Source organism: Telmatherina bonti (assembly GCF_933228915.1).
Source record: "Telmatherina bonti genome assembly, chromosome: 14".
NCBI classification, from domain to species: Eukaryota; Metazoa; Chordata; class Actinopteri; order Atheriniformes; family Telmatherinidae; genus Telmatherina; species Telmatherina bonti.
In genome coordinates this window covers 19,936,837-19,955,002 of record NC_136612.1, presented here as the reverse complement: position 1 = coordinate 19,955,002, position 18,166 = coordinate 19,936,837, and the positions used below count along the sequence as shown (strand labels likewise).

The following is an 18,166-nucleotide window of genomic DNA, read 5'->3' as shown; positions in this document are numbered from 1 at the left end:
TCCCCCGTTTAAATCTAACCAAACAATGAGTGGGAACTTGAGCCAAAAGAGGCTTTTCCTAGAAAGTGGGAAGGCAAAGTTACAAGATAAATCGGGTTTCATTGGAGTTTGGTTGGTATGTAATGGAAAAAAGGGCCAACCTAATCCTCTGCTACCCCTCCACCCTCCAAAAGCAGGCTTAACAGCTAACTGATAAGGCACGTACGCATGCAGAATAATGCACATGCTTGAACTGTAACAGTAGCAACATGAAAAACGTAGAGAAGTACCTGTAAGAAAAACCAGATCACTATTAAACCATCCTCAAAGCAGTTACAACCTACAGCTATTTTAAAGAGTTAGAAACAAAACTAACAAATACGTTTAAAAGGAAACATGATGTTAACTGCAAATAAGGATCCAGTGAGTAAAAGTTCTTGAAAATTTACAAGAAAAGTTTGAAAGTTGTGAGTATTTCCTGAAACAAGTCTACACTTCCCAGACTCATGTCTATATTCTCTAGAAATGTAAAATGGCAGCTTTATACTCTGGAGGATGGGTTGCCTTACCGAGTCATTATACGCCAAGTGAATATACAGTTGACCAATAGAAAATAAAATGGTACAAACAACTTGAGTTGAGTCTCAATGAGAGCTGTAGCACTCACTTACTGTAGAAGGCACGCTTTACTCACACACACAGTAGGTGTGAAATTATCTTACGTCTGGTGCACTGACAAAAAAAAAAAAAAAAGACAAAACAAAACAACCCAAAACACTGCAGCGGTCAAATTTGCATGAATAAAGCAAGGCAAAAAAATTTGCTTCGCATTATGTCTGAGTACAGCTTTACAGCTATTTAAAAAATATTACTAGTGGTTTTTACCCCCCGACCTGAGTTCAATAATAACTTCACTTGTTCAAGTTGTCCAATTAGAGCCCATCTCTTTTCTGACTGGTCTCTGAGAGGGCAGAGGTGCTTTCTGAATGGTTGTGAGCTCAGACAAAAAAACCAACAAAAAAAAACCAGACAGCAATGAATACTGCTGTATTCTGAGGAGATAAAAATCACATTGACATCATTTACTCAGGGCATACACATAGAACATTTATTGCTGTGTTGTCAGGCTTTAATCTTTGATGCCATATTCACTGACACAAGGATTTGTCTCAAAAGATAGGAGGATATATCTTTGAAGCTAAAACAGCCCTTGGTTGCTTCATGTTTTTCCCCTCTTCAACCTCACTCCTCAGGTATCCTCTCTGACAAACATGACACTTCAGGGAAAGGCAATTGCTTCACCTGAAAGGCATTCACACACACACACACACACACACACACACACACACACACACACACACACACACACACACACACACACACACACACACACACACACACACACAACTGTCTCACTCATTGACATCCGACACCACATGATAAAACATAGTCATCAAAGTGATTTTGCATGATAAAATGAGGTCAAATCCTCAGATTTTTCTCACATCACCTTATTTGTCTTTTTTAAAAAAAAAAAAAAAACTCAAAGTCAGGTAATGATCTAAACATTAAGGATACAACAGTCTATCTCTAGAAATCAGGCGTAAAGATGAGTTATCTCCTTTTGAATAAAGTAATTCATCAAGTGTCAGAAGCCAAAAGAAGTTCCCATTAAAAATAATATGTTTTGATCTTTGTTACAGTGTTTGCTTTTTATATCACATGATAATGTGTGAAAAGGTTTGCTACAACATACTGTATGTGTGTGAAGAGATGGGGCAAGAGAAGATGAGTGCATCAAACTGTCATTTCAAGAATACACATACTGTATTGCGATCCCCATACCATGCTTAAAGAACACAAATGTGCCCATAATCGATATGTAGTGATGTAACTCATAAATTAAAGCTTTCATAGAGATGATTTATGCTTCTCATGTTTTCTTTTTCTTAACCAGGAGGCTACAAGCAAGCAAAGTTTTCTGCAGTTCCGTCTGTCCTCTCTGTGAACCAAACAGTCCACATGCGGTGAGTGAATATGACTGCTCCCATCTCTGCTTGTCTTCGGACTTCGACTTTAGGAAAACTTAAAAAAAAAAAAAAACAAAATAGTCCACAAGGAACAAATGTTCCCATAGAGAAATGTGCTGCAGGGAACAATCACTTCAGCGCACAAAGTCTGTTTGAAATTTTTTGCTTTGTTGTTTTATACACTGTTCATACCTTAAAAAATGTTATAAAACTGGAAGCCAATGGCAGACAGAAAAGTCCTAGACAACAAGTCGAAGACACTGCATGGGTTAAATTAAATCGGAACAAACTCATAGTAACATTTGCACGTGCCTATTCTCTTTTCTACAAAAATAGTGGAATAGAAAATCACGTAGTTATCACCCAACAATGACATCTTGATACACCTCTGTATATAGATAAAAATCTTGATTAAATGCAATCCCATCATGCAGCCAAGGTCCTTTGCAGCACTTACGGATTTGTCCTTTCATTGTAAATCCTTAAAGATTGCGACAGGGAGTGGAGTCAGAAGGAGTGTGCTTTAAGTCTCACTAGCTGAGAGCCAGGTTTCGTTGCATCATAACTTACCCCATTCACACTTTAGCTCTGACTTCTGACATGGTTTATTTAGCTCCATTCAACCTACTGTCTTTCACACTCATTTCTTCATGTTTGTGAGTGGGAGATGCTGCAGACAGAAAGAAAGATAACCAATTTCACAAATCACTCCGAGCACAGTTATATCTCTACCATCTCAATTTCTTTTCATTTTCCGCTGCCACCTGAAGACCAAGTTGACAGACGCATAGAGTCAATACCTATGTCTTGTTTTAGAAAACACTGAGGTATGGTGCAGTGACGAGAAAGATTTAATTCATGCCTTGGGTACCTGAGGCAGTGCTCTCACACACAATCTCAATGAGGACTCTTTTCTGAACTCTCCTCCACCTCACATTTTACTCTGATCTCAGCAGAAGGTCCTTTGCCAGAGTGAGTAAGACCTGTTGTTTCCGTCTGCCAGAACAGATGGACATTAGATCCGCTTTCTGCCTTTCCAGCCAAAAGAAAAAACAAACAAACTACCTTTTCCTTTCCCAGTCTTCCTTCCGCCTTGATTTATTTCAACATCACAGATTCTCCACCCACAAACTTTCTGCCCTGCCTCTGAGATGTAAACAAATGAAAACTGTCTTTATTGGCATGGATAGCTATGCAGAGTTTGAGTACTTCTATTTTTGCAATTTCAGCCTTACTAAACCAGTCATCATAGAGAAAAGGAAACTACAGCGGAGTAAAATCAAGACTCTTTGTAGAACCTTTGAGTTTTATTTCCCTTGTATATGCTCCTACTGATTCCCTGATATGAAAAAGATTACTACTTTTCCACCGTGATCAGAACTTTCTATGGCGTCCTCGACAACAAGAGTCCCTAAAAAGGTACATAAGCCTCACTTCAGCCCTTGGGCCTTAAAGCCACAGGCCACTTTCTTACCATCAAACCATTATTGTGACCACTCCTGTCAGATAGCACAAACAGGACATGAGCTTGTCATTAATGTAGAAAGAGTTGGAGGGAGGACAATGAGGGTTTGGTTTTGTAATATGGAGCATCATGTGTCATCAAGCCTCTGTCTCACTGATGAAGCAGAGAGATTTGAGGGACAGCAATGGGTTTAGTTCCAAGGAATTACAGGACGAAAAAATAAACAGTAGGTTTCATCTGTTTTCTCGACAAGGCCCTACTGTTGTTTGGCTTGAGCTCTTCCCTTTCAAACCCGGTTCACCATCTTCTCTTTCCCCTCTGCTTTCTCCTCTTCTTGGTTCAACTAATACCCCTGTCCAGGGGTTTGCCAAGAAGCCCTGTGAGTCTATGAGCTCAAGGCCCATAATCGCCCTGCGGCCCTCCCTGCCCCGTGAGGACAGCAGTATTCCCCCTTTGTCCAGACTACCTGTGCTGTTGCACTTCTTCACGGCTCCTCCTGGGTACAAGAGGGAGGTGGGTGACAGAAGAGAAGTCAGTGACAAGCTGCTTAGCGCCTCTGATAAGTGTTCACTGTTGCCTGCTTGGCTAGAGCCACAACCACCAATAGATGATCCTATGCCTATGCCAAGGTCCTCATCTGAGGGGTCAATAGAGTCCTCACGGGTGTAGCCTGGGCTAGTGCTTCCTCGCCCGCTGCTCTGGCTCCGTTGGTGACCCCTAGTGGCCAAAAGGGTTAAAGCGGACGAAGGGTTGGGCCTTGCTCTCATGGTCTGAACTGGAGAGGAAATGGTCATTCTATCTTCGGGTTGCAGGACAGGACACGTGGGCGGTAAGGGAGCTGCTGGCAGCTCCAGGTTCTGTGGTGGAGAGACACTGAAGCTCAGTCCTTCTTCCAGGGTGGTCTGAAGGCTGCCTTCAGAGCTTCCTGTAGCAAGGGATGAGTCACTGTGGGATGGGTACTGAAGAGAAAACAGAAAAGGGAAGCAAATTAATTCAACTCTTTTACTTTCATGAAAAGTGTACCAGTATATATGGATCGTATACTGCATGTTATACAGTAAATACCAGTCAAAAGTCTGTCTACACTTTGCCATTGAATTTAATGGGAAAGAGTGTCTGAACTTTTGACTTGTAGTGTACTCCATATATTGGCTTATTTGAGCTTGTAACCAAGTGCATCTGAATAAAACCTCTTGATATCTTTTCATGTTATTTTCCTTCTTTTATAAATTTGTGTTACCTGAGCACAAAGCATCTTTCTATGAGCTCCAGGGGAACGGAATGAGGCCCAGGAGGATGGGGAGGTCAGCCTAATGCCCCTTGACAAACGCAAGCTTCTACTGCGGGGAGGGACTGGGATTGCTGCACCTGCAGAGTGGAAGAACTCTGCCGGTAGATGGAAAAGAGTAGAAATACCTCCGGCTCCTCCTCCTCCTTCTTCTCTCTGTCTTTCCTTTTTGTCATTGTTGGAAATGCCCCCTTTTGACGAAAACACACGTTTCATGTATAAGCTGTCATTGAATCAAACATATTCCATCTTCTGTAATTGACTGATCAGCGTTAGTGGTGGGGAATATTAATCTGTATTTATTTGCAGCAAATGATTTAGTGGCAAATTAAAAACCAAGACAAGGGCATGATTTACAGCTGGATGCTGGGAGCGAACTGCTGCTGAAAAGACTGTAGAGATGCTTGGAGATTCTCTCTGTTGAGGGGAATTTGTCCTTGTGTCTGTCCCGTTTTAATTCCTGTCCTTGTTTTTGTCATGTTTGCCTTTATTTTACTGCATTGACCAGTACGAATGTCGAATAGTGCCTGCCTGTGGCAATATTTATGCTTATGCACATTAATTAAATGTCTTATAGCATTCGCTCTACCCTTGTAAGGATGTCTGTTTTTTCCTTCCATGTTATTTTTTTTACAACTATTTCAGTTTTTCTTCATCAATCGCTTGGTTGTTAAACATGTGTTTTTCTTAATATCCTTTCTTAATCTTGTTCAAATTTTTTTGTTTGCAGCAACAGGCCTGTGTATACCTTCCTTGTAGCCTCTGGGATAGACTCCAGGCCCCCACCCATGCATTGGAATAAATTAGTATAGGCAATATATGTATATATGGCTGGATGGTGTATTTTCCTTTCTTTTCTTTTTTCTTTTGCTTTCATTGCCTGCCTGGACATTGCAGCTAATTTTAATACATACTTTTTATTAAATACAGTTTTTCATCATATATTCTTGTTTCTTTGTTCCACTTTTTCATCACTCCACATGAGAATGATGTTCAGAAATTATTATTTAAATATATTGGGGTTTTAACACTTACATAATATATTTTCTACTTTATGTACAGACTTAAAAATAACATGCACAAACACAAGCAAGCAGACCACTATCATAACTGACATCCAACTAGTCTGTGTGCTAATGCTAAAGTTTATACACATCTGTATAAGGTTTTGAAAATGAGTCTTGTGTGGATGTACGAACCAGGACTGCAGTGAGGCGAGCACATGTAAGCTTGGTGTGTTTGCATTTCCACGCCTTCCACTGTGCTCTCCATCTCCGTGCCAGTGCTTAGGGCTCTGCATGGCTGGCACGACCCCTGCTCCTGGCTGTGCACCATGGTCTGAGTCTGGTGACCTCCTTCATAACCTCCTACCACACTGGTCTCTTCAGAACTGCGGGTGTCACTGCTGGACCTTCCCTGCAGACAAAGATAGTTTCACATTAAAAGGTAAGTATTTAATGCAATTTCTATATTAGATTATCAGAGTAGATTTTGTCATTTTTCTAGATATAGACACAGGTTAACTTAGATGAGTGAGGTCTTGGACCTTAATTTAAGAGCTTAAATCATTAAAATGATTATTTTTATACCTTAGAATAGGTCTTAAACTTTAATACCTTTTCCATAGGGAGTGATAAAGGTTTATAACTCAGTTTCTAGTGGAGACCAAGCCTAACAGAATGTGAGAACAAAAAAAATACAGCTCTCAGCACCCACAGCTGTGTGCAGATATTAAATATGTTCGCTGATTCACATCACCCTTGTGACTTTTCATTTTAATGCTGGTTATTAGCTATTATTGTCATGTCAATGTTACACATTTTAATAATAAATGTTTGGTGGTAAATTTGAGAGTGTGTAAGACAGCTGCAAAAGCTTTAAGTGGAGAACACATTAAGTCAAGTGGGGTTATGCAGGAATGATTTTGGGCATCTATTAGCAGAGTGTAACTGAGTCATTTAGTCTTGGAAACAGAAGAGGAACCCGCAACCACAATATCAGTTTCTCCATCAACACCTACTAAAGAAGTGGCTGCTACATACAGCCATACAGCTGTGTTCTTGTGTCCTGATATGACATTACAACCCCAAATCCAAAAAAGTTCCAAAGACAGAAGATAGACAACATATCAGATGGTGGAGCTGGGACATTTTATCATTTCGTGGGGAATATTAGCTCATTTTAAATTTGAAGGCGGCAAAAATCTAAGGCAAAGAAGAAAAAAATAGGTTCTGAATGGACTCATGTTTACTATATGTCTGTCAACAAACGCCTGTAAATGTCTGAGGAGGGTTGAGATTTGTTGGAGTTTTAGGAAAGAAGTGTTTTCCCACTCTTGTTTGATGTAGGACTTTAGCTCTAAATGTTTTCTGTTGATGAAAGATCTGGATTGCCTTGCTGAAATATGTGATAGCTTCCCTGAAAGTGACAGATGGGAGCATATGTTGATCAACAATCTCTATATACTTTTCAGAAGATCATGAGTGTCCAGCCTTACCTTTTGCCTTGCATGTAGTGTACAGACATTCTTCCAGATTCTCTGAATCTTTATACTCTGTGGATGATGTTTTTTAAGGTTTCCCCAATTTTACTCTGAAGAACATTACCCGAATTTTTTTTTTCACTTTTATTATTATTTTTTTTTTACATATCTTTATATATTTTACATATTTTTAAACAAACACCAACAGAAAAAACCCAAAAGAACAAAGAATAAAAAGGAAACAATAACCCTCCAGATCCCTCACACTGAATGCTCACTCTGTCAACTTGAGTTTAAATGTACATGTCCCAGTTTTCATCCTTGCACAGAAAAGGCAACCACACATCTTTCCTTTAGCTACGTCAGTTTTTCCAGTGCCAGGATGCTGGATATTTGTTTATTCCATTGGTTTTTCTTGGTTCTTTCTGTGTCCCCCCAGTTCAAAGCTATGACATGTTTAGACTTCATTGGACAAAAGCTAATAAATATCCAGTTATTTGCAGTCCCTCCAAAGCCTTTTGGAAAATGTGCATTTAACCAATTTTACAATCAGCCGTCATTTCACATTTGATCAAACGAGATATAAATGTAGTAACCAATTTTCCAATGAGTTCTGCACGTTGCCAGAGATACTAAAGGAAATGACCTTTATCAGTCCCACATTTAACATTATCATCAAGAATATTTGAAATGAATCGGTGTAGTTTTACAGTAGTGATATACCTAGTATTAATAATTTTGTGTTTGTGCTAACAAACATGAGTTGTTCCACTGCTCAACAGATTTCTGTTTGCAGGTCAGTTTTCCTTCCGTGTAAATTAAAAAGACTTCTTTCTTTTGAAGCTAGGAATAAAAAATGATAAAAAATTGAAGAACAGCCTCTACGTCGGTGCTGATTGTTCACTGTAGTAAAAAAATGGGGGGTTTCACACTACTTTCCTTAAGTTTTTTGATGCAGTTTGTTACAGTTTGGTGAGGCTCTGTCTCTCTGAAATGCAGTCACATGACTGACCTGTTGTTAATTAGCAAATAAGTTGATAAAAGCTCCTCTAGTTGTTTTTTTAATTTCAATTTGAATTAAATCTTCCTTCAATTGTTTTGATTCGTGCCAACTATTGTATTTTTTAGGTGTGTTGCTACCATGAAGGTCAGAAAGGACTAAGAGTTTCAGTGAAATGGTTAAACCTGGATCGGCAGCCTCAGACTAGCTATCTGTGTTCCAGTGGAGGACAGAGTCTATTCAATGTTACCACATAAGCCAATTAAATGTTCCTTCATCATGCTCATAGCATCACATTATGCAGTGTTAATTTTGAAGTTCATTTCTGTGCCTTTTCACCAGTATAGAAAGCAGCTAAAACGGGTGCAAAGATTCCTTGTCAACTTGTTTATAATTCTGAAAAGATCCATGCTTGGATATAGTGGCTGCACAAGTTATTTTAGGCCAAATGACAGTAAAATGCCAGAACAAGGAAAAAGAAGAAAGTTAGAAAGCTGGTCAGCATTTTTAGTAAGGAAGTCATTTACAAGACATGTCTGGAATAAACATGAACTAAAAACTATGCATTCAGTAACAATGCTCTTTAAATGGGTGATGTTCGTCTAGCACTGCATGAAATACTTTTCATTCTAAAGTATGACATGACTGATGATTCTCCAATCCAAACACTTAAATGAAGCTTCATTTAAAGCTTTGATTGTGTCTCGTATCTTCTGCTGACTTTACTTGATAAATAAATTATTTACCCTATGTTTTCCCACATATGTTGTCTTACCCTCCTTGTCTCTCTTGCCCCAGTCTTTCTCTGATAAGCAGAGTTTGCATTTACTCTTCGCGATTGCAAGCTTATCAGGTTACCAGGGAGCAAGGAGCACTACCCCGATACAGAGGAGAATATCTAAGAAGGAAGGGTGACAAGAGAGGGAGATAGAAGGGCTCGAGAGAAGTTGGGAAACGAAGAGAAAGGTGATGCATAACACATAAAGTAGAACGGGGGTCCAAGGAAGGCAGATGTAAGAGTCACCCAGGCTAGTAAATGAGGAGAACCTGCTGGAGAGATTTATTCATGAGATGTTCTGTGGTGGTTAGTCTGTGGTTTCTTAAAAGACAAGATGGTTATCCTTGTACACTGAGGAAAAGGCATACAGAGTTTCATATCGGTAAATCGCAAGAGAGCCTAGGGCACAACCATGAAATTTATGCGGTAAAATGATACTTGTATGATAGCAGAAGACACTCTGTATGTCAAGTCTAAAAAAAGAGAGGAGCTGCTAGAAGATAAGCAGGTGCACATCTCATTACATCAACCCAAATCATGACATTTAAACAGATTTTTCTCTTTAAACTCTATTTCAGAAAGTCTTCCTATTATCTATCCAATCACCGAGCTTGGTATAATATAGATACGTCAACAATCGATCATCTGTCAGTGGTGCATTATCACCACGAGATTCTATCTACTAATCACTAAATCATAGTTGGTGAGTGCAACTTGAGCACGCCATGATTCTTGGAGCTACCATTGCAAATACATTTAAAGGAAGGAAGGAAGGAAGGAAAGAACATATGCCTCTGTATAAATCCTATACATTTATACTCACATTTTTAAGGCTGAAAGAAGTTATTTTATCTTTTATTGAGAGATGAAGACCCAAATCCGCCCCCTCTCCAACCTCATTCTGCTTACACCCACCTTGCCCTCTTGTGCCAGCAAATGATAGGCTGTGTGTTCGTCCAGGCTGAGGTCATCTGGCAGGGCCGGGGACGAGGACTTATCCGAGAGCTGCTCTGACTTCAACGAAGCCTGCTCAATCTCTGCCATTCTGATCTGCTGCAAAGAATTAACTTCAGTTATTAATGCCTTTAAAGCGCACTGAGAGAGGACACGGCAACCGCTTTAAACCTCCTGGAATTACTTCATCTTTCTCAGAGCTCAACATAAGAGTTTGTGATACAGAAGACCTTGGTAGCTTACATTTTGAGCATGTTAATTAAGGATTAAATCTCAAACTGTTTTCACAAAGTCTTGCTTAATTTCTTTGTTGACGCAGCATCACATAGCGCTCAGGATGAGCCACACAGACAAGATAGAATAAACCTCCACCAAGCTGCCAAATGGTTCACCAGTTGTTGACAATTCAAAGTGGCCATAATGCTGTGGAGCTGTCTGTAAAGAGAGCAGGGCGAGAGATTTCAAGAAGTAGTGTCATTGCTTTGTCATCATCAACTGAAACAAATGCTTTCCAGCGGCATTAACATACAAGAAGCAGAAGCAGATATCCAAGCGATGTGAGGACGTTTTTGGCAGAATGTATGAACTGCTGCATTTGCATATATATGCAGGAGAGAGAACAGATGTTTTTTTTTCTCTCTGTTCTCCAAAGAGGGTGATGTTGTGGTGACACCAGAACCGCATAATTCTACACCAAACGTCTGGGTAGATTTTTTTAAAATGTGCATACATCAGATTCACTCAAACTACAAACAAAATAACGTGTCAACAGTATTTCTCTCAAATTTGCACCACAATTGGCTTTAGCTAGTTTGAAATCTTTAGCACTGCAGCTAGTTCGGCTAATACGACTGTTGAGTTGATTACTGGCACTTTTTTTGTGCATAATTAAAAAAAGAAAGAAAAAGTAAGTTGGAGTGGAATTTCAGGGTTCTGTAAGCACTGTGATGTGTTCCAGCAATGTTTCTTTGAAGAGAGACAGCGATAAATAGCCAGAGAAAGGGGGATTCAAAAGGGGGACTTAAACCGGGGCCGGGTGAAATTCATTGAATTGAAGCCAGTTAGCGGTGCATTAACAAATGCCAATAGGCTAAAAAGACAAAGTTTCACAGAGAAAGATCCATTGCTGATATGAGGCTGTAAATCACCCCTGCCACAAGCACCAAAGGAGAAAAAGAGCAAGAAAAAAAGAAATGAAATGAAGCAAGGCAAAAAAAAAAAAAAAAAAAAAAAAAAAAAGCAGGGCAAAAGCACAGCAAAGGAACTCATTAATTCAAAGAAACACTTTGCAGTTTTTCTGTTTTGTGTCACACACTGGCTCTTTCATATGCCACTATGTGACAGCAGCATATTTGTGACTCGCTGTGTCTCCGAGGTGGGTTGTAAATAGCTTCAGCAGAGGTCCCCGCAGGTCACCAGCTGGTGCATTTATTGACAAGTAATGGAAACTACAGCCTCTCTCTTCCTGTATTCTTGGCTGTGCCTCCAGGGACAACACAAAGCACAATGGCTACAGGAATGCTTGCTACATCGTTGCCTCCAAGGTAACTACAGAAATATTGATAGCTTCACTAACAAGATGGGAGACTCGGACAAAAGCCAACTGAAAGTGTTTGCTGCAGCATGAAAGCAGAGAGAAAAGTCATTGTTCCATTCAGCACTGATAGAAGGAGACTGGAGAGTAAACATGCATGGGTAATGTGTCATGACCACAGTGCGTGGGTCATGCTAGTCAGATCATGGTTTTGCAATATTGTACATGCTATAATCCAGGTTTACAGGTAGTTACTGAATATTTACTACAATACACACAGAGACACACTATTTTCCAGATTTTGTCACAGTTTCATTTAGTAAATGTTTTCCTAATTAGTCTATAAACAATCATTCAAAACAGCAAAAACTTTTAAATTAGGAGACTAAAATATCCCATGCGTGTAGTTTTTAGCTCGTCACTTAACTCTTAAATAGAAACCTTTTTGCAGCAGTGAGAGTCGGTCCTTCTGGGGAATGAGCTCCTTATTTGGACATTTCTCCCATTTTTCTTGGCTGTACCATTCAAGCCAGCCTGCATGGGGAATATCGGTGCACAGCCATCAAATCTCTCCAGGGATGTTGCTCCACGTCATTCCAAGACTTCCACAAATCCACTCTTGAGCTTTTCTTGGTCACACGCTTTGGGTCATCGACTTGTTCCAGTATAAACCTTCAACTCATTCAGATAGGCACAGGTGGACACTTGTCAAGAAGCAGAGGCCTCTAAAGGGCCACAGAGAGAACTTGGACACACTACAGCTCATCTGTGAGTGACACAGTAAAAGGTCTGGAGAGCTTGCCAACTCTTCTCTGGGTCTTAGCTGTCTCATGTGCTGCTGTCTCCATACGTGATCCTAAACTGGCTCGATGATATCGAAATCAGCGCTGTGATCGGCACACTGCTTTCACATAATCTGTTTATGACTGTCTTTATTTATTTTTTAATATCTGTATTAGGTCATAATATTACATTTGAATCATGCAAGTGACAAACCTTTCTTTAAATATTGGAAAATAAGTGGAACTCATGTACTCTTGCGGCTACATTAATGACAAAAGACCTCGCTGCTCCGCTGAACCGTTTCCTGCGCACTCAATTGTCACTCTCAGGCTATAGCTTATCTCAAGAGCTTATTAGGCAGTTACATGAATATCTCCGCTATTATACGTATTGCACCCAAGTTACCCATAGTGCCTGACTGCCCTCTTTGAAAAAAAAAAAAAAAAAATTGCACAGGACTCAGCAGGGAAAAGGGGAAAGACCCGTGTATTTGAAGAACACACACACACCAGCTCTGCCACCCACAAACACGCTTCATATGCAAGTCTGATGATCAAAGAACATGGAAATTTACCGCATAACACCACAGGATAAGATCCAGCAAATCAGAGACAGACACGGAGATTACCAACGGACTGGAAGTGCACACGGAGAGAAGAACACGTATAAGAGGGAGGGGGAGATTGATGGTTTGACAGCATCTGCAGACAGGCAGAAAGCGGGGCTGACAGGTGAGGAGGTGTAGATCCCAGTTACAGCTTCCTCTGAGCTGACCCACTGCACTTTGTCATTGTGATGGACAACACTTGAACAGGACAGTATGTTTATGTGTGTATGTGTTAAATGCAGGAGCTCCTGTTTACAAGGCACCTTAGAATAAGCGCAAGTGAAGGAGCTTGTTGGTGTGTGTGCGTGCAGGCATGCATGCATACATCATCAGCAGTGGTCGCGTTTGTGTATGCATGCAGAGGGCCTCATTAATCCACATTCATGCACATATGGAAAGCTGCTTCTATCTTAAGCTGATGAGTTTAATTAAGGGCTGCTGTTCTGAAACGCAATGGCACATAGATGAGTTTGACTAGTTTTATAAAGCACAAACTTTCCATCAAGACTGCTTTGTATGATGAATGAAGCCCCTTGTATTTTTTATGAAAGTACGTGCAAATGCATGTTCCTGTGTAGATTTTCCATGCAAACAGTCTGTTTAAAACGTAGTTAGAGCATGTACGTGTTTCTTTGCACATGAATATGTACAATATATCTGCTATGTGTGTTTGATTAGTCAGGGTTGACGTTTAAAGCTGGAATGAGATTCTTTACTGCCACAAGCTACCCAAAAGTTGATGCTTTTTTTTGTTTGTTTTCATTAAAACAAGATAACTGCAGAGCAGCACAAATCTAGCATGCCCTAATTATATACAAAAATGAGGGAAAGGTACAGCCACAAATTAATTTGACATAAAAACTGTAGGTGATTTTTGCTTCATTCTTGCGATGCAGTGATACTTTTCAGAACTTCAAATCTCATTTTTTCCTGCGAAATTCTGAAACAAAACCCAATTAGGCAGCTTTTTTTTGTCTTCTTTTTTTTCAACCAAGAAAGAATGGCATCATCTTATATACTGCTAACTCTGCAGTTGTTTTAGATTTCAGTGTGTGAGCTGCTCTCTGACTCTGTGAATGCAGCTATCAATCCAGAGAACCACAGCAGCAGTGGACGTAAAGGCCTGCAGATGCAATTGTGTTGCTCGCCCATTAAGTCTCTGGATGTCGGCTGAGCTCATAGTGTCAAAATAAAAAGACTTCTGCTACTTCATCTGATTTTCAGGTGTTGAATGATTGAAAAATGGGACAAACCCCCCCAACAAACTGTAAACTGCTGGGAAGAGTTATGTCTATGTGTTGTTTACAGTTATGTTTGCTTGGAGGACGTATACCCCAGAGAACGGCTTTAAAATCTGCATTCCTTGGGGCCTTGTGTGTGTACGGTAGAAATGTCTGTATTCATGTGTGTTCAGGGTGGTACCTCTTGTGGGTGGCCCTTGCAGTCTTTGCAGACAGGTGGAGGAGAGGAGTAGTGGTGGAAGACAGAACCGGAGAGGTTGTCGATCATCAGCATCTCCCCCTCTAACGTATCCTTGATTAGGAGAGATACGCTGTCCAACCACTGGCTCTCCTGGAACACATACACGCACACACACATACACACAGACACACACACACACACACACACACACACACACGTACATACACGCACACGGGACGCAGGCCGGCAGACCAGAATGCACGCAGGCGCAAACATGTGCACATGCGGACATGCGAGGACAAAAAAAAACACGCAGGGAAATGCATACACCATAGTAAGGGTTACAAAGGTGCCTGTGTGCACACGTAGGTATGCTTTTGCACTCTTCTCTATGCTCACACACAAAATGCACATGGTCATTCATGTGCATACTCATCCTAACAAAGGTAGATCTTACATTTATTATATTTCTCTCATTCCTACAACAAAAATGATATTAAACACTGTGCAAAAATATAAACCAGAACAAATTCTCCAGTCATACATTGTTGGCTTTTGGGGCTAAACACTTTTGGTTAAAAAAAAAAAAAAAGGTCCTTAATTATAAAACCATGAACCCTCATTAGCCCATAAATTTACTATCAAAGCCTTGAGCACTCAGAGCAGAGCAATTACATTTGATGTATCACCTCAGTTAGGTTGTTCAATACCTTGTTGAAACAATTTAAGATTTAAGCAAGTGCTTTCTGCTTTGGGTATTATTAGGTTTAACGTCATTTAGACTGAATCACCGAGCCCTTGTTTCAGTGGTTTAAATGATCCTGCCTTGATAGAATTTTATCTGCCAGATTGGTTTTCCAGAAAGCAATCTAATAGAAAAAAGGAAAGTACCAACAGAAAAATGAAAACTGCTTCACAAATGTGTTTTCTACATTCCTTGGCAGGGCCCTGCATTTCCCAATGAATTGGATGCATTTCGCCTGTAGCACCGTCCTACCAGCCAAAATAACTGTATTACATCAGCAGATATTTCCCAAACAATACTCTGAAAGAAGGTCACTCCTCTTCAGTCCCCACATAAGCCTATTTTCATAACATAATTCCACAACGCTGCTTGTAGGTCTATACTTAGATCTGTTATGCAAAGACACATCTCATATGACTCATCTGGCTATATTACATTTACTCATGACTTATGTTTTCAAAAACGAGGGAGTTATGAATTCAAAAGCCAAGTTACAGTACTCCCAGCAGTATAAATATGCATAAATCATGCTGGTTTATGAAACGGGGCTTCTGAGCCACAGTTTGGCATGAAGACAAGCTGACTCTGGCACAGCCAGCTCAACACATGCATGTATAAAGAACACAGACTCTTTTTTTTATTGTCTCTCTCTCTCACAGCCAGGACCAAGATAGTCTGTTCTGTGTAGGTGGAAAGCTTAATATAAAAATAATGTTTGATTGACTGTGGTGGCCTATGTGCTGGCCCCCATTAATAACTGTATTAGTGGACAACAATAGGGCTCGTCTTCGGGGAATGGAAGTTGAGAGTGAGAGAGGAGAGAGCTGAAATTAATTACTGCCTCTATCTGACTGTCACTGGCTTGGCCATTATCTCTTCTCTGTTGGTTCTTTGCTCTATCCCTGTGTGTGTGTGTGTTTGTGTGTGTATGGACTTCCTACAGTCTCTCCCTTACTAACTAATGCATAACAATGCAGTTAAAAAGGCTGAGTACATTTAACTAAGATTATGGAGTTGGAATTTTTGGCTATGTAAATCTGAGTACAGTGACAAGCAAAACTTTGGGCAGTAAAAGAGCAAGAACGAGTTCACGATCGGCATTTTCCACATTTAAATTTAGAGAAAAGAGAAGGAAAGTAAAGACACCATGCAAACATTTTAGAACCCAACAAAATTTAAGGCCAATGATAAATTTTGCTGAGATCTTTGCCCGTTGTTCCCAGGCATTGTATGGAAAAGGCAGGTAATTCAGATTTTTACAGTTTTATAAAACCTCGTCCAAACAATCAACGGTTGCCAGATAAACAGATAAACAACTGATGTCTATAAAGCAGGAGAAGACTATAAGTTGGATACATAGGGCTTTCTAGAAAGCTTTCTTAGTTCATTATGCAATTAGGACATTATAGTTTGCAGGAATGTGAAGTTGAGGTTTGAAAAAAAATAAAAAAATCTTTGTTTTTACAGCATTGTTAAAAAAAGAAAAAGAAAAAACTTTTGACTGCAAAACAGCCTGAAGGAAGGTTGAGGAGACTGAATGGTAATGAGTGTTGATAAACTGTTGCAGCATGTTGTAATGACGGGATGTCTGACTCTTTTCAGATTCAACTCTTTTGGCTCAGTTCTCTTAAAAAAACCCGTCTCTTTTCACACTAGAATAGTTCTTTATTTAGCATCACTCTGAGCTTTGCTTTAAGTCAAATTTAACAGTTATGAATGGGCTGTGTGGATAAGCAATAATTTTTTATAGTCACACGTGTCTTTTTTATGCATTGTATGCTAAAAAAAAAAAAAAAAAAAAAAAAGAAGTTAGTATTTAATATTGTAATCATCGTTTAAATGAACACAGAACCACTACAGATAAATCAAAGAAATGCCAAGGTCTTCGCCTTAAGACACTTAAGATTAAGTCATGCCTTCAGTCACTTTTTCCTGCTCCCTGTCTGGCTTTCTGTCACTTTGCGTGTCTGTAATTTCCCTCAATAATTTGATCCTAGTCTCTGTGACTGGTAACATGGTGCACCCATCCCAAGAGTTGGCTCTTCCTGATGGGAGAGCCATCTGTAAGACACAGAATCATCTCTTAAAAGCCAGCTCATTTGTGAAAGATCAGTAGCAGGTAGAAACTCTGACCTCCATGGGAGAAAACCCTCTTTATAAATGCCTTCATACTTTCATGGAACAAGTCACTAGATAGCAGAAACAATGATAACTTGTTGCTCCAGTGACCAAAGGTACGTTTGAGGGAGAAAAATGTCTTCAGGAGGTAACAATAAAAGCACTGTTCAGCATCAAAGCTGGCGATGTGAAATGACAACATTCCCGCTGTTTGATGAAAATGGAATGTTTCATGAAAAAGTCCATAAAGATGTTAATTCATCTAAACACACCTAAACATGACTGAAAATTTGTCCTAAAGAGAAAAAAAAAATAATGAAAAGAAAGTGCAGCTAATTAAATGAAAAATTCCACAGGCTATATATTGTAAAGAATTGAAACAAAAAACATAATTTTGCTTAAAATATCAAAGATACGACTCTTTGTCGTGTGTCTTTTGAAAATCAGCAAATGGTTTTGTCATGTGTGCCCAGAATTTTGCAAGCCACTGTACATTATCCGATCTCATCTGCAGTATGCCTCTTCGAATTAACTGTACACAGACATCACAACACAGCAGCTTGTTGTATTTGAAACATTAATTTCTGTTCTGAAGTGTTCTGTGCCCCGTAAAAGTGTTTTTCTTTTACTAGAAGAGCTCCTCAGGAGACTATGACAGTGAATGTTGTTTGATTGCACATAGACATATACTGTATATACACACCCACACACACTCACACACCCCAGGACCTGTGCTCTGAATAAATTAAATTGTTCTGCTTCATTCCTTCCCACATCACGAGTGAGACAGAGAACTAAAGAAAGAAGGATTGAGGTGGAAAAAGAGGGGGAGGATGCAGCCTGTGTGTTCTCCCTGGTCTGCATTAAGTTCCTTCGTCAGCCAACACTGAACTAAAAATGGCTCCACGCAGCCAAGATTAGCTCTACAAAGGTGAAACTCCTCGTGGCAGCTGGTGAGTCATCTTTATGTGAGTATCCGTG

The 18,166-nt window shown here is 39.8% G+C and overlaps 1 protein-coding gene across 1 annotated transcript in view; it reads right to left on the bottom strand.

Moving 5' to 3' along the window:
- Positions 1-518: 518 nt before the first annotated feature.
- The window catches only part of LOC306765162 (voltage-dependent T-type calcium channel subunit alpha-1I-like), a gene marked incomplete at its 5' end in the record, with an annotated part of 138,867 nt that continues 121,219 nt past the window's right edge, over positions 519-18,166 (bottom strand). Inside the window, 5 exons of the mRNA XM_079252531.1 lie at positions 519-4,433; positions 4,715-4,953; positions 5,962-6,178; positions 9,938-10,075; positions 14,323-14,472. Coding sequence (XP_079108657.1) covers positions 3,708-4,433; positions 4,715-4,953; positions 5,962-6,178; positions 9,938-10,075; positions 14,323-14,472 — 1,470 coding nt within the window. The 3' untranslated portion in view covers positions 519-3,707. The remainder of the gene's footprint in view (positions 4,434-4,714; positions 4,954-5,961; positions 6,179-9,937; positions 10,076-14,322; positions 14,473-18,166) is intronic.